At 33.4% G+C, this 14,356-nt stretch overlaps 1 protein-coding gene and 1 pseudogene across 1 annotated transcript; one reads left to right on the top strand and one right to left on the bottom strand.

The window, feature by feature from the left end:
- LOC110693357 (pentatricopeptide repeat-containing protein At1g55890, mitochondrial-like) lies at nucleotides 1-1,200 on the top strand. Its single transcript, XM_021870491.1, has one exon. The coding sequence runs from the start codon at nucleotides 1-3 to the stop codon at nucleotides 1,198-1,200; it is 1,200 nt and encodes a 399-aa protein (XP_021726183.1).
- Nucleotides 1,201-1,781: 581 nt separating this feature from the next.
- Nucleotides 1,782-12,235, bottom strand: LOC110693355 (annotated as a pseudogene).
- Between the last annotated feature and the right edge of the window lie 2,121 nt (nucleotides 12,236-14,356).

The raw sequence follows: 14,356 nt of genomic DNA, 5'->3' as shown, positions 1-14,356 counted from the left end.
ATGTCAAACTCCGCAGCTCGTCTTCGCAAGATACTCAAAACCCACAAAACACCAAAACTCTCTCCACAAAATACTCCAACCACAATCACTCCCATTAAACCAATTTCAATCAAGGAGCTCGCCGAGGAACCCGACCTCGACGAGCTTGCGAAAAAGATTAACCACAATGCAAGTATATCCTCCAAGTTCCGTAGTCGTCACAACATTTACGACTTTACGATTGCTCGTTTTTCCAATGCAGAGCGATATAATTTGGTTGAATATGTACTTGATAAACATAAACACTTTGAGGATATTTCCCGCGAAGGCTACGCGCTTCGTCTCATTTCGCTGTATGCGAAAGCTGGGATGTTTGATCATGCACACAAGCTGTTCGACGAATTGCCTGAACTAGGTTGTCCTAGAACTGTTAAATCTTTTAATGCCCTTTTGAAGGCTGCGGTTGAATCTAAGAGATTTGATGAGGTTTTCACTCTTTTTCAAGGGATTCCGGCTGATTTGGGGATTAGTTGTGATGTTGTTTCGTATAATACTTTGATTCATGCTCTTTGTGAAGTGGGGAAGCTTGAAGAGGGGTTGTTGATGATTGATGAGATGAAGGCGAAGGGTGTGAACCCGAGTGTGGTTACGTTTAATACGCTTCTTGGTGCGTTTTATAGGAGGGGTTTCGAGGGAGGTGAATTGATTTGGGGTATTATGGATGAGTATGATGTGGTTCGGGATATTCGAAGTTATAATTTGAAGTTGCAGGGTTTGGTTGATGAAGGCGAGCTTGAAAAGGCGGTTGCTTTGTTTGAATCATTGGAGACTAAAGGGTTAAAACCGGATGTGGGTACTTTTAATGTGTTCATAAAGAAATATTGTGATGAAGGAGATATAGAAGAAGCTAAAAGGTTGTACTATAAGTTGTGTGAAAGTTGTATTACCCCGAATAGCATTACATTTTCTTACCTTGTTCCGAAGTTATGTGATGATGGAGAATATGAATTGGCATTGGATTTGTGCAAGAAGATGTTCAAGAGGCAGTTTGTGGTTGATGAGGCTCTGTTGCAGCTTGTTGTCAATGGGTTGGTGAAGGAATCGAAGATTCAAGAAGCTGAGGAACTTGTAGAGCTAGGGAAGTCCAATAGCTTTGTTCAATATGATTTGGTGATGCCGTCAGATAACACAGAGAAGCAAGAACAGAACAACTCGCCGTGAAGTTAGCACCTTGCCGTGGCTATTTTGTGAGTACTGAAACTGATTCTCCATCTTCTTTACAGTGCTTGATGTGCTACTGATTCTCCATCTTCTTTACAGTGCTTGATGTGCTACAGCTTTTCCTTTTGGTGGTCATTTTACTTGAACTAGTAGTATAATGCTTAATTAGAATGTTTGATTTTCGATTGTTTCATGACTTAGTAGTTTATAATTGTGTTTGTAGTTTTATAATCATTCCTCTATGAATTTTAGCATTTAAATTGATCGAGACCAGAATTATTTGCTAACCTTGGAGAACTTTTTGGGTGGTATCTTAATTGAATGATAATCACTTCCCAATTTTTATTTACTTTCCAATTTCTCACTACCTCCCAATTTTTATAATTTTGTCTCTTAAATTTCTTCACTTTACTTTTCATAAGTTCTTTTTTTCTTTTAAAATCATGAACAATAAGAGTAAAGGGTTTGGTGCCTAGTTGGGTTGTGAAAAGATTAAAATGAAAAAAAATAGAAAGAAGAGTTGGTCAAATCTCAAATGACTATCATTTATTTATAATTTTGATGAACTTTGTAACATAAAATTCATGAAAATTTTGTCGATAAATGTATTATTTATGATATACGACTCCATAGTTTTGAGGCCCTTATTTAGTTTTCGCTTTGGGCCACGAAAATGTACAAGACAACACCGTGCAATATTGTCGTAATAGGATATCTATGCTCTATTGCACATGAAGCACTGACTTCATGTGTTTCTCTAGGCTTGGAAGACGTTGATTCTCATCGTAGTTGTACATTATTGGAATCATCCTTGCTAAATTAAGGAAAGCAACCTTGAATTCTGCTGAAATTGGAGAATGAGACAGGCATTCCTTATTGAGGCACTTCCAGGCATCTGAAATCATCAAATGAACACATTCGTGTGCACTTTCAGCTGAGCTACCTTTATATTGGTTCATGTAGCATTCTATAAATGACCCGTCATACCCATCTTGGTTCTCGTCCTGCAGAATAAGATTGAAATTACAAGTAATGAAAATTAGCCTTTCAATTCCATATACAATGATAACTTCTGCCACTGTCTTTTTCCGTTTGAGTTTTATGGTTCAATTAGGATTCGAGCTTGGTACGTAGGGTGTCAACTGTAGAAATTGCTATTAGTTATACAGGCAGTTAGAAATATTCTCAGCACCTAAACTAGAAAAGGAATCCAGCAACCAGAGTGAGTACCTTAGAAGTCCCTAAATCGTCCCAGAGTCGAAGAATTTCAGCCGCTGAAGATACAATGCTGTGATGGCTGTTGAATAGGTTTGTGCTTCTATGGTTTACAGCTTCACCTAAGAGAGAGAAGACGTTTGCATAAACAACATAGACTCCTGAACTAATTTTTCCATTCTCCAAATACTCCTCAGTGGTAGGCAAGTATCCCAAAGAAAACCATCTCATCTCCAATAGGAAAGCATTACATAACTCGGCCCACTGAAACAACATATAAACCATCCAGTTAAGGATTAATTGATTTCCTTATCCAGACTTGCTGTCAACAATCAGTTCTTACTCGTTAACAGATTCTGCTTACATACCGCTTTTCTAAGACAGTCTCTGGGGTTCTATCCATGTTTATTGTATACTTTGGCGCTTATGCTATCTGTAGTGTCATAGAGAGCCTTGAGGCACATTGACATGCAGTCTGGTAATCCCTTGATATTGGTATAGTCCCATCTGTTGACGGCTTCTGTGAAGAGAGTGAGCTCCTCGAGTGATCCATACACATCAAAGATATCATCAATGATATAAATGAATGATATTGCTTTTGTGAGTTCTGTCCTTAACTCTGTCATATTGGGGGCTGGGAGAATGACCAATGACCACATATGCCATTTGGCTGGTTGATTTCTTGCAAACTTCAGCCTCTCCGCCAAGCAAAGCTCTTTCCACCATCTGATAGAATACAGCAGAAAGTTAGTGTCTGAATTGGATTACTATGTTACAAAAATTCTTTTGCAATTACCTTGTAACCTGAATTATTTCTTCTCTGTGAATTATTTGAGACTCGTTGACATCAATCATTGCTAGATATTGTACCTCCTTTATCCAGTCAGTAATACCACAGCAATCGTGAAGATTTTTCATCGAAATTTCAAAATTGTTAACTTCATTCTGTCTTAGAAGTCTTGGCAGGCTTTTGTGATACGGATTGTGCAATGTTGTTCGTATTACTCTTGCCTCATCAGATTGTCCACTTCCATTCATCAAGTTGGATTTCAGGAGACTCTCACAAAATTCAATGGCATCATCCACTATGTGATCCCCTGGAGTACTCAGCTGAGAAGCTTCAAAGAGACTCATCCGTCCCTTCATGTCCCTGTCAAGTTCTTTGCTGAACTTCCCGTCTTTGTTTTTGAATCTATTGAGAATTTCTGTTTTAGAGAATCGAGCTTGATTCAATTAAGCTTACAGTATTTTACAAGAGGTAAAGAACAACACAGACAAAAATAATCTTTCTACAGCACAGGTAATCAACCATATCAGAGGCCAAATGACTTTAGAGGGGGTTTGGTATTTGCATACTTTGTATATTGGCTGTATGTAGTCAATCTGCTTACCTGCAGACACATTGTATCCTGCTTGTCTCAGAAGTCGAAAGCGAAGAGCAACATCATGAAGATTAGAACCATCTTCAACCATAGTGATACAATGCACATGATGCCTTTCTAGCACATCATGTATATCGTCGTGAAAGTAATGTTCAAGGCCTAGTCGCTGGATGGCATCAATCATGATCAACTCTTCTACCTGACTATAACTGCTCAATTTGCTTCTTAGTATCTTCTTAATCTTTTTCACCGTGTGCTGAAGCTGATATTCCTGCTGCTAATGGAAGAACATAAAACCTCATACAGAATACTTGTTAAATGATGCAAATAACAGGTTAAGTCTCGGCGCATAGCACCTATTAATTTCAGCGTATATAAGATGACAATCTTGCAATTAAAAAAACTATTCAGATAACTTATATTTTAGTGGTACATTATATATGCATAATGGTACATTATAATGTACCACTAGAGAGTCAACTTTTTCCAGAAGTTGAAACTTATAGGATGTTAAAAAGTACCACTACACTCGTAATAGTCCACAAAGAGTACTATTCAGACAACTTATATTTTAGTGGTATATTATACATGCATAATGATACATTATAATGAACCATTAGAGAGTCAACTTTTTCTAGAAGCAAAAATTGAATCAGCAAAAATTACTTGCTTACCCTCCTATTTACATAGCTCGCCCAGCCTAGACTCACTCTAGTGGAACTGCCAATATTATTGTGTACTTGTATAAAAGTGTGTAAAAACAAAAATGAAAAACAACATCCAAAGGAAGTACTAAACATACGTTAAATATGTATTAAATGAAGACTCAACTGTACAAGAGATTTGATCATCGATGAAGCTATCCTTTGTAATGGCATGCACAATAAAATGAAAATCTTTGAATCCCTTATTTTTTATATTGCTAATATTTCTCATGGAATTATAAGTAGAGATGACAACAGAAGTATCCATGGCTATTCGAGTTTCCTTTTTCGTGAGGAACGACAACACGGGAAACACGTTAAGGGGAAGGGCACCATAACAAGCAAACATAGTGTGGAGTTTTCTTTCTTTGCACTTCCAACTACGGAGTATGTGGTATTTAACGCTCATTGATAAGGCTAGCCTAGTTTCTCTTTGGTGGTTGGAAAGCTGATTAATCTTACTTAATAATTAGCAAAACAAATAGACTTAAGTTTTTCAGTATCTCGTGGTGCCTTGCTTGAATTGAGATTTTGGGACCATCTGGAAAATGCTTCTGGCAATACTAAGGTACGTACAGCCACAGTATGTACAATTTGGTTGTTGTAACTCATGAATCTTAACTGGTCGTACAACATATATACCCCACCCTAGATGTTTTTGTGAAAAGTATTGTAATAGAAATAATACATATTATGTATATTGGATGTATACAAAATTTTTTTATCGTTCTGAACCCCACCTGAGTGCTGAGTCATACCCCACTGCTACATAGTACAAGTATATTAATTTCTTGCATGTGATTATGCAAAATTTAGTGCAATGTCAGCTTTCATAGCTTACTATGTAGTCCGTAATTCCATAAATAACATGAAGTATAAGTTTCCTATTTTAACAAGTTCTTTAATTATTTGAGAGTAGACTACAAAAACACACGTATAGATCAATGTAAATAAATAAATAATGTTTAGTTATTTTCAATCTATCTTTCTTTATTATTGTTATCTTTCACCCGTAGAAGATATTTGAGACCAAAAAAAAAACTCGTTACAAAAAAGTATTAAGGGTTGCAATTTAATGGGACGATCGATATTATTGCAATTTAATGGGATCATGTAATTGTTACTGATAAAGAATATCCATAGAATATTCTCATCCTAGGTTTAGGATATATTTTGTATAAGATTATCTTTGATATCTATACATATTTTATAGTTACCTAATATGATTAGGTTACTCATTGTAACCCTATAAATATTGATCAATGGAAATCACTCTAATCAAGGAATTTAGATTATTTGACATGGTATCACAGCTTAGGTTAGATCTTGGGATTGTTTATATCTAAAATTTTCTCAAAGGTGTAAAGAGGATAAGATCGAAATATTTATCAAAGGGGCTATAAGCTTGTGTATTGAAAATTGACAATGGAATCGTGAGACTAATAAGTTGCCAGAAGAAACTAAGGGATAAAATGAGTGAATGCTAAGCTATTATTCCCTCCATTTTTAAATACTTTCTCTATTCTTCTTTTTCGGCTGTTTTTAAATACTTGTTCCATTTTCTTATTTGGAATTCTTTTACAATATTTAATTCATTTAGAACATATATCATATTATACGAAGTATTAATTTCATATTCTTTCTCTTCCAATTCTCTCAACTACTTTTATTTTTTACATTTTTTTATTCTTTCCCTTAGCCTATTACCTTTATATTTTATTACTTTCTCTTATTTCTCCTAAAACTCCTCGCATGAAGAAATTGAGCAAATATTATTAAAATTCAAAGGCCATTTTTTTATGTATTTGGCAGCACATAAGCAATGACATGTCCAAGACCTATTCATTTATACTACATACTAAAAATCAATGTCAATTAATGATTGAGTTATAATTTGTACCATTAAACTTAAACTTAAGAACGACATTTACCATCACATTATCAATGCCTCTTAATTCTTATTGTGCTTAGCAGAATGATTTAAATTATGCGTCGTAGCTTTCTTATTTTACCGCAATGTCCCTACTCAATATGTTATTGTTTTATTATTTATTACTCATATTCAATTAAGAAGCAAACATAAATTCTTTTTAACCTTCATTCACCATTGAAATTTATTAATGTTAATGTGCACCAAAAAAAATTGTAATCATTAATGGGAAAACGCATCAAATATCCTCACCATAAATTTATTAGTTTCCTCCCCTAATTTCTAATCAGATTGATAGATTAAACATTCAACATTGAGTAATACAAAGTAATAATTATAATTAAAAAAATAAGCAATGATCCGAGAGGCCGGGACATCGTCCGGACGGGCAAAAAACTAGTTTGTCTTAATAAACTATCTTGAAAATCGATGTCATTCCCTATTGAAAACATGTAAATGAGTGTAATGGTCTCACATTGAAAATAAAGTAAAATCTTATTCCTTTTTTTTTTTTTTTTTGAAAGAAAAACTTATGCTTTAATTATGGTTAATATCAAGGTTATCCACACAACCATAGGTGTACAATTATCCCATCTCCACCAAACATTTAATTGGATATACTTCATACATTACAAACTACATCGTAATAGTAATATTAGGCTATAATTTTAATGTAATTTCCAGAAAATATCATATTTTATATGGCTAAAAATTGGGCAACAAAAATGGATTGTCAAATGTCAATTTCACAAGAAGAATCATTCGATAGCATTCATTCATTCGCACCCCCTACCAAACATTGAATTGGACACTTCATATGCATAAATTCCTTTTTGATGTCGTGTGAGTTCAGACTCACATTAGAAGAAATATATTCCTCTAAATCTTCCATTTCCTTTAATTTTTATGCTTCATCGTAATAGGAAGATGTAAAAACAAATAAAATTAGTTTTTTAAAAAAAAATATTGACCATGGCAAACAGCTTTTTGGGAGAAAATTAACTTATTTGATAAATTCTAGCTGATTGACTTGTCAGATAAGCTAATATTAATGTTTGGTTGCAAGCTTATTGGGAGCAACGTTTCCAAAAAGCTTATTTATTTGGTTAGGTGAGTTTAAATTAGGAATTTGCCCTCTTGTTTTTTATTAAGCCCCATGACATACAGCCATGCAATTGCAATTCATTTCTCACTTCTTCCCACCTCCACTCCACATACTCCATAGTAGATCTAATTCTGTTAATTTTCTCAATTTCTTTTCCTTATTTTTTTTAAACAATCTTTTTCTTTAATTTTCTTAGTTTTGTTCATTTTTTTAAGTTTTTTTTTTTGAAGGATTTTAGTATATTTTATTATTGGTCATGCATCTTTTTATAAAAATATCTGTTTTAATCTAACTTTAAGTAATTCTTATCTCCTCCAAAATTTTCAAAATCCTTAACCCAAACCAAATAAATCTTTTTTTTTTAATTATCATTCATGTTTTTTTTTAATTATCTGTTTTTATTTTTTATGTTAGATAATTTTTTATTTTTGAAGAAATAGGTTAGATTTAATAAACAATTTTTTTTTAATATCATAAAAATGATTGTAACATTACAAAGTTTATAATGTAATTTTTCTTTTATGAAATAACTAATCCTTCAAAGTTAAATATGTCAATGTCCTTATAGGTCATTTTTCATACTTAAACGGCTTAAGTAATCAGCTATTTACCAAACACTTTTATACAATCAGTTAAAACAAAAAGTTAGTCAAATCAGTTAATAAAATCATTTAGTCGAAATCAGCTAATTCAATCAATTTTAGCTTTCCACCAAACATGGCCATTATTTATGAAAAAACAATTAATAGAGGAAATATGTAGGTCACTAATGTTACACAATAGATATAATGTCATGATACTCATGAACATGACATATGAAATTGTTATTGTTACAAAGTTTCATATATGGATGGTCACCGCGTGTGGCCGAGGCAAGGGATTACTCGATTAGGCGTTACTCAATTAAGGGTTATAAGATTAGGTATTGGTGTGTGTCACCCGACCACACGGGGTGGCCAGCCACATAGATATTATTATTATTATTATTATTATTATTATTATTATTATTATTATTATTATTATTATTATTATTATTATTATTATTATTATTATTATTATCATCATTAATTATTAATATTATTATTATTATTATTATTATTATTATTATAAGTCTGGTCTTTAAGGTGAAAATGAAACTTCTTGGGCAGAAATATAATAAGGATATAAGGTCATATTACTTTTCATAGGGCATACATTGTTATATTACCATATCGGATTGTCGGATGGATGCTTTTTTCTATTATAGGCAATTACATCTTTAATTCAAAGTTTAACTTTGTATGGTAGGCCAGGGAATTCATGTTCTTAAATATGTTGTATAAATTTTTTTGAAAAATGTTGTATAAATTTTTATTCTTTTTTTATACTACATATAAGAATTTGTGTTATTAATATTACTACCTCCGTTAATTGTTATCTGCAATTCTGAGATATTATTTGTGAAATATAAAATATTCTAAAGTTACAAATAACAATTAACTGAGGTAGTGTTTTATTTAAATATGATATATAATTCAAAAGATATTTCTTTAAAGTGTAAATAAAATCATATATCAATATTATTAAATTCGAAGTATGTAACATATTGTTACTTTTGACCAATCATTTTTAATTATACACTTTATAATATTTTTGTGTTTTAATATAATCATTATACTTAGGGGTTGTTTGGTTCGAGCGAGGGAATCGGAATGGAATGAACAAAGGGAGTGAGGAGAATGGAATGAAACCCTTTCCAAGTACTATGTTGTTTGGTTTTCAATAAACAAAGGGAATCACCACCACCACCACACATCCCCTTTCTTCACTTTTCCAGCCACCAGGAGCCACCCCACCGCCCAGCCACAACGTCGACGGGAATCGTCAACCCTGGGCGCACCTCCCCCACCCCTCGCAGCCCCTAACCTCCCCAAAAAAACTTCCACCACCCACGCAAAAACCCTAGAAAACACCATCCCTCCCCTTAAAAACACGCCGGCCGACCTTCCCCCCACCCTTGAAACCCTAGCCGATAGGGTTTCGAGGGTGGGGGAAAGGTCGGCCGGCGTTTTAAGGGGAAGGTTGGTGTTTTCTAGGGTTTTTGCGTGGGTGGTGGAAGTTTTCCCGGGAGGGGAGGAATTTTCGAGGGGAGAGGTGGGGGAGGTGCGCGGGCGAGTTGTGGGGGGAAGTGCGGCGAGTCCGGCAGTGGGAACTAGGTCTGCGGCGAGGTGGTTGGGCTAGTTCCGGCAAGTACAACGGTGGTGGGTATGGTGGCTAGGGAAAGTCTAGGGGGGGTGTGGAATCAATGTAGACTAAAAATGGGTGAACTCAAAAATAAAAATGGGTAAAGGGAATCAAAAAAGTGACAAACAAACAACAACAAAGGGAATGATATCAGTTCATTCTGATTCCCTTTGATTATTAACCCCAACCAAACGGCCCCTTAAAATAGTTATGGATCGTGTTGTCTCTTAACAAAACTATGAACAATGGGATTAGCTAGGTCCGGTTCATGATCTAAATATCTTGTCGTGTTGAAAATTTCAAGGGTCAATACATATATGCCTACTCCAAGCTCATATCATCATATGCCACTATGTCGGATCGTGCCATGCTTATGCACCTAAGCTAAGTTATTTTTGCAATTTAAATATATAGTTGCATTTAACCTAAAGCAAATTAAGGTATATGACCTTGTGATTCCTTATGAAATTAGTTTTAGTTTGATCGAGCACTACTTTTGTCAATCCAAAAAGGGCTAAAACTTACCATGTTGAATTAGAAATCTTGGTGAGATAAGTAAATTTCAATTCATTCTACTTACCGGACTACAATTCACTTCTTATAAGTAGTGAATTATTACAACTTACTGCTTAACATAACACAGTTTTTTTTTATCAAATATGTTGAAGCATAATGGTTTTGATGATGAGGAACTTGAACTAAAAGCAAACTCAACTAATAAAGATTCTCTAGTCTGTGATTAGTCAAGGTGCAGAATAATCTTGGTGATTGAAGAACCATCTAAGAAGACATGAAGAACATCTTTATTTAAGAAGTTAAACAAATCAGAGGAAGAGTTCTCTAACAAGAGCTAAGTTCCCTAACATGAACGTTCCCTAACAGGAACTTGAAGACTGACAGTTAAGTTCTTTGGTGGAACTTGATATGCTTGGAGCCCAAGTAATTTACCTGGTCAGAGTGCGGCGCAGCAATAATAGTTAAGGTTTTATTCTTAGAAATTATTGTTAATATGGTAAGTAGGTTAGTGCACGAAATTTATTAGAAACGTGATAAGTTTGCTTGGTAAATAAAATAAATATGGAAAAAAATAAAAGATAGATTTTAGGAAAAGATTTTCTAAAAAGATTATTTTTCTCTAAAGTCGGTTTATTAAGAAAGATAAGTCTTCTTAATAAATATCTTTTTATACTTATTTTCGGAAAAGATTTTATTTCACTTGATTTGCTAAAACCGTGTTTAAAAAATAAGTTAAGTTGACATATTTATCTTTTTAGAAAACCTACTTTCTATACAAGTGTTACTTGTATAAAAAGTAGAGAACAAAATGATTTAGGTTTTTTGTGAGTTTATGCGTGGAGAAATCACAGTGCTTTAATTGAGTAAGTTTACCAAGCTTTTAACTTATCATATTAGTTTCGGATTTCGTGCATTGCTTACCTATCATAATAGGCGTCTTATATTTGTATTGGTTGGGTTATTTGGGTGATATCTGTAGTTTGTATTACATACAGTTTTGTGTTAGCTTCTTGGTGAGGCTGTGAGTTTTGTACTGGGGTGGTACGAGTGTTTTGTGCTTTGGCAGTACGTGTAGTGCTTTGGTGGTACGAGTGAATCTAAGTGTGGTGCTTAGATTGGGTAGGATAGGGTCCTATCAAGTAGCAAGTCCAGTGAGGAACTTGTGAAATAAAGGTCTGTGTCTAATAGGTTGTAACCTGGTGTTTGCCCTATTATAGTGAAGTGTTTTGTGTTTGAAATCCCTAAGGTAGGCTCGAGGTTTTATTTTCAGTTGGGCCCTGGAAGGTTTCCTCGTAAAATCTGTGTGTTTTCTTAAGTTCCTATACGCATTGTTTATTTATCCGCAAAAAGTAGTCATTAGGAACTCTATACAATTCACCCCCCCCTCTTGTAGTAATCGTCTCAACTAACAAAATAGATTTGCTCCATAATTAATTTGGTCCATAATCAAGAAAATGACCCAATTAATTTGGTGTAATTACTTACAAAGATCAATCGTTTAAGATTGATTAGTGACTAGATTTTTTATCTTAATTGGTTTATTCATTAAGCAATGAGTTCATGTGTTTCTCAAGGCTTGGCAGACGATGGTTGTCATCATAATTGTACATGATCGGAATCATCCTTGCTAAATTTAGCAAAGCATTTTTTATTTCTATTGAAAATGGAGACTGAGATAGGCACTCTTCATTGAGGTACTTCCATGCTTCCGAAATCATCCCTAGAACTTGTTCGCGTACACTTCCATCCAAGCTCTCTTGGTACTCATTCATGTAACACGCTACAAATGATCCAAACCATCTTGATCCTCATCCTACAAATTAAATGTAACCTATTTTAGTAAGGTTCGAAACACAAAATCTTATATGAGACAGTTTAATATAAATAACTACAAAATTAAAGCCGTACATACCTTGGCGCTCCCTAGGTCATCCCAAAGACGAAGAAGTGTACCTGTCATAGTAGCATTCTAGGATGGTTAATCCAAATATTTGTGTTTTTAACATTTTTTGGTTCACCCAAGATTGAGAAGAGGGTTGCAAAAACAACATAAACACCGGAACTAACCACTCCATTCTTCAAATACTCCTTAGTTGTTGGCAAATGCTCGGAAGCAAACCATCTTGCTTCTACTAAGAAAGCATTGCATAACTCTGCCCACTACAACATATTATTTCCTATATAACAATAATGCACATAGGATTTCGAAAGGAGGTACGACTATTTATAATGACTATGCCATTAACAAATGAAAGATTAGTAAGAGATTCATGGACATACCGCGTTTTGTAAAAACTCTTTAGGGTTCCATCCATGTTTAATGTAGATTTTGTGGCTCATCTCCGTTGTAGTGTCAAAAGGTGCATTAAGGCAAGTTTTCATGTAGTCCGGCAAACCTTTGATGTTAGCATATTCCCATTTATTGGCAGCTTCGGTGAAGAGAATGAGCTCCTCGAGTTTTCCATACACATCAAAAATGTCATCAATGACATAAACAAAAGATATTGATTTTGTGAGTTCTGTCCTTAGATCCGCCTTATCTGGCCAGGGAGGGTGACTGAGTTCTGTTCTTAGAACATTTAGTTAAAGTGAAAAGAACATACTATAGAATTGTAAATTAAAAAACATTGTAAAGAACATTTAGTTAAAGTGAAAAGAACATGTTATAGAATTTAAAGAACATAACATGCTGTTAAATAATGTTCTTTATCTTCATGTTCTTTGAATTTCAGCATTTCAGTTGTAATGTTATTTTATTTGTTACATAATGTTAATTGTTTATTTTGAAATGTTCTTTGCATTTTGTATTTAAATTATGATGGTTGAATAAAAATAATGTTCATTACATTATATTATCATTAGAGGTGATAAAAAATTCGGGTCGGGCCGGGCCTTAACTTAATATCACGTGCCCAAACCCGGAAAATGTAGCGGGCTTTTTGGGTCGAGTTTGGATTTTTAACTAAAAATGCATTTTTAGGTTTGCCCAAACCCACCCTATTTTCGCATCGAATCGGGCCAAGCCGAATTCGATCACCTCTAATTACCATGTTTTTTATTAATATTACGGATGTTCTTTAGATATATATAAAGAACATAAAGTTGGATTTTTTTTTTTTTTACAAAATAGCTATATGTTCTTTACAAAACAAATATATGTTCATTACAATACAACTATATGTGATGTTCTTGATAAAATAGCTATATGTTCTTTACAAAACAACTGTATGTTCTTTGCTGAACAACTAAATGTTCATTTCGCCTTTTTAAAAAAACACGAATGCATGGAGCATCGTTCATTCGCCTCCATGGAACAAATTTCACACAAATTTAGTTGTTGGCTAAATTAATGAAGAAAAACGGTGATAAATATTGTAAGGGATATAGATTCCCACACATTGTTCTAAAGAGTAAAAAAAAAGGAGACAATTAACATTAATAAGAGATAATAATAAGTAAATTAATTATATATGATATGGTACTGTATAATTGTCCAAACACTATTCATAATACGATGTGTAATTTAATAGGGTAGGATATTTTATAAGGTATAATTGTCCAAACACTATTAATAATTATATTAAACTTATAAAAAGTTAGGAAAATCAAGAATCTAGGTGAGATAAGTAAACTTCAATTCATTATATGATGTGTAATTTAATGGGCTCTTCAGAAAATTTCATGAAATTCAAAGATATGAAGCTAAAGGGTGTCTATTCGGTTTTCGGTTTGGATTTATGTCAAATCCAATCCAATTTGAAATAAAATTCGATTGTTTATTTTTAAATCCAATCCAATCTGTATTTCTCATGAATCCAATCCGAATTAAAATTCGGTTATTTGGATCCGATCCAAAAATCCAAATTAAAATACATTGCAAATTTGTAGGGACTAAAGTGATTATAAAAATAAAAATGCAATTATAAAAAGTGTAGCCTTAAATACATAGTTGTACATGATTAATATAAATATTATAAACATAATTTTACATAATTTATATTAATGTAATTATCAACTTAATTTTACATGATTAATATAAAGTATCCTTATTTGTAAAAGCATGGTTTTATATATCGGTTAA

The sequence above is a fragment of the Chenopodium quinoa genome, unplaced genomic scaffold, assembly GCF_001683475.1.
Source record: "Chenopodium quinoa cultivar QQ74 unplaced genomic scaffold, ASM168347v1, whole genome shotgun sequence".
NCBI classification, from domain to species: Eukaryota; Viridiplantae; Streptophyta; class Magnoliopsida; order Caryophyllales; family Amaranthaceae; genus Chenopodium; species Chenopodium quinoa.
This window is presented reverse-complemented; position numbering and strand designations above follow the sequence as displayed.

What these genes read in the sequence shown, in the direction of transcription:
- LOC110693357 (XM_021870491.1), top strand. Translation starts at nt 1, where the DNA reads ATGTCAAACTCCGCAGCTCGTCTTCGCAAGATACTCAAAACCCACAAA.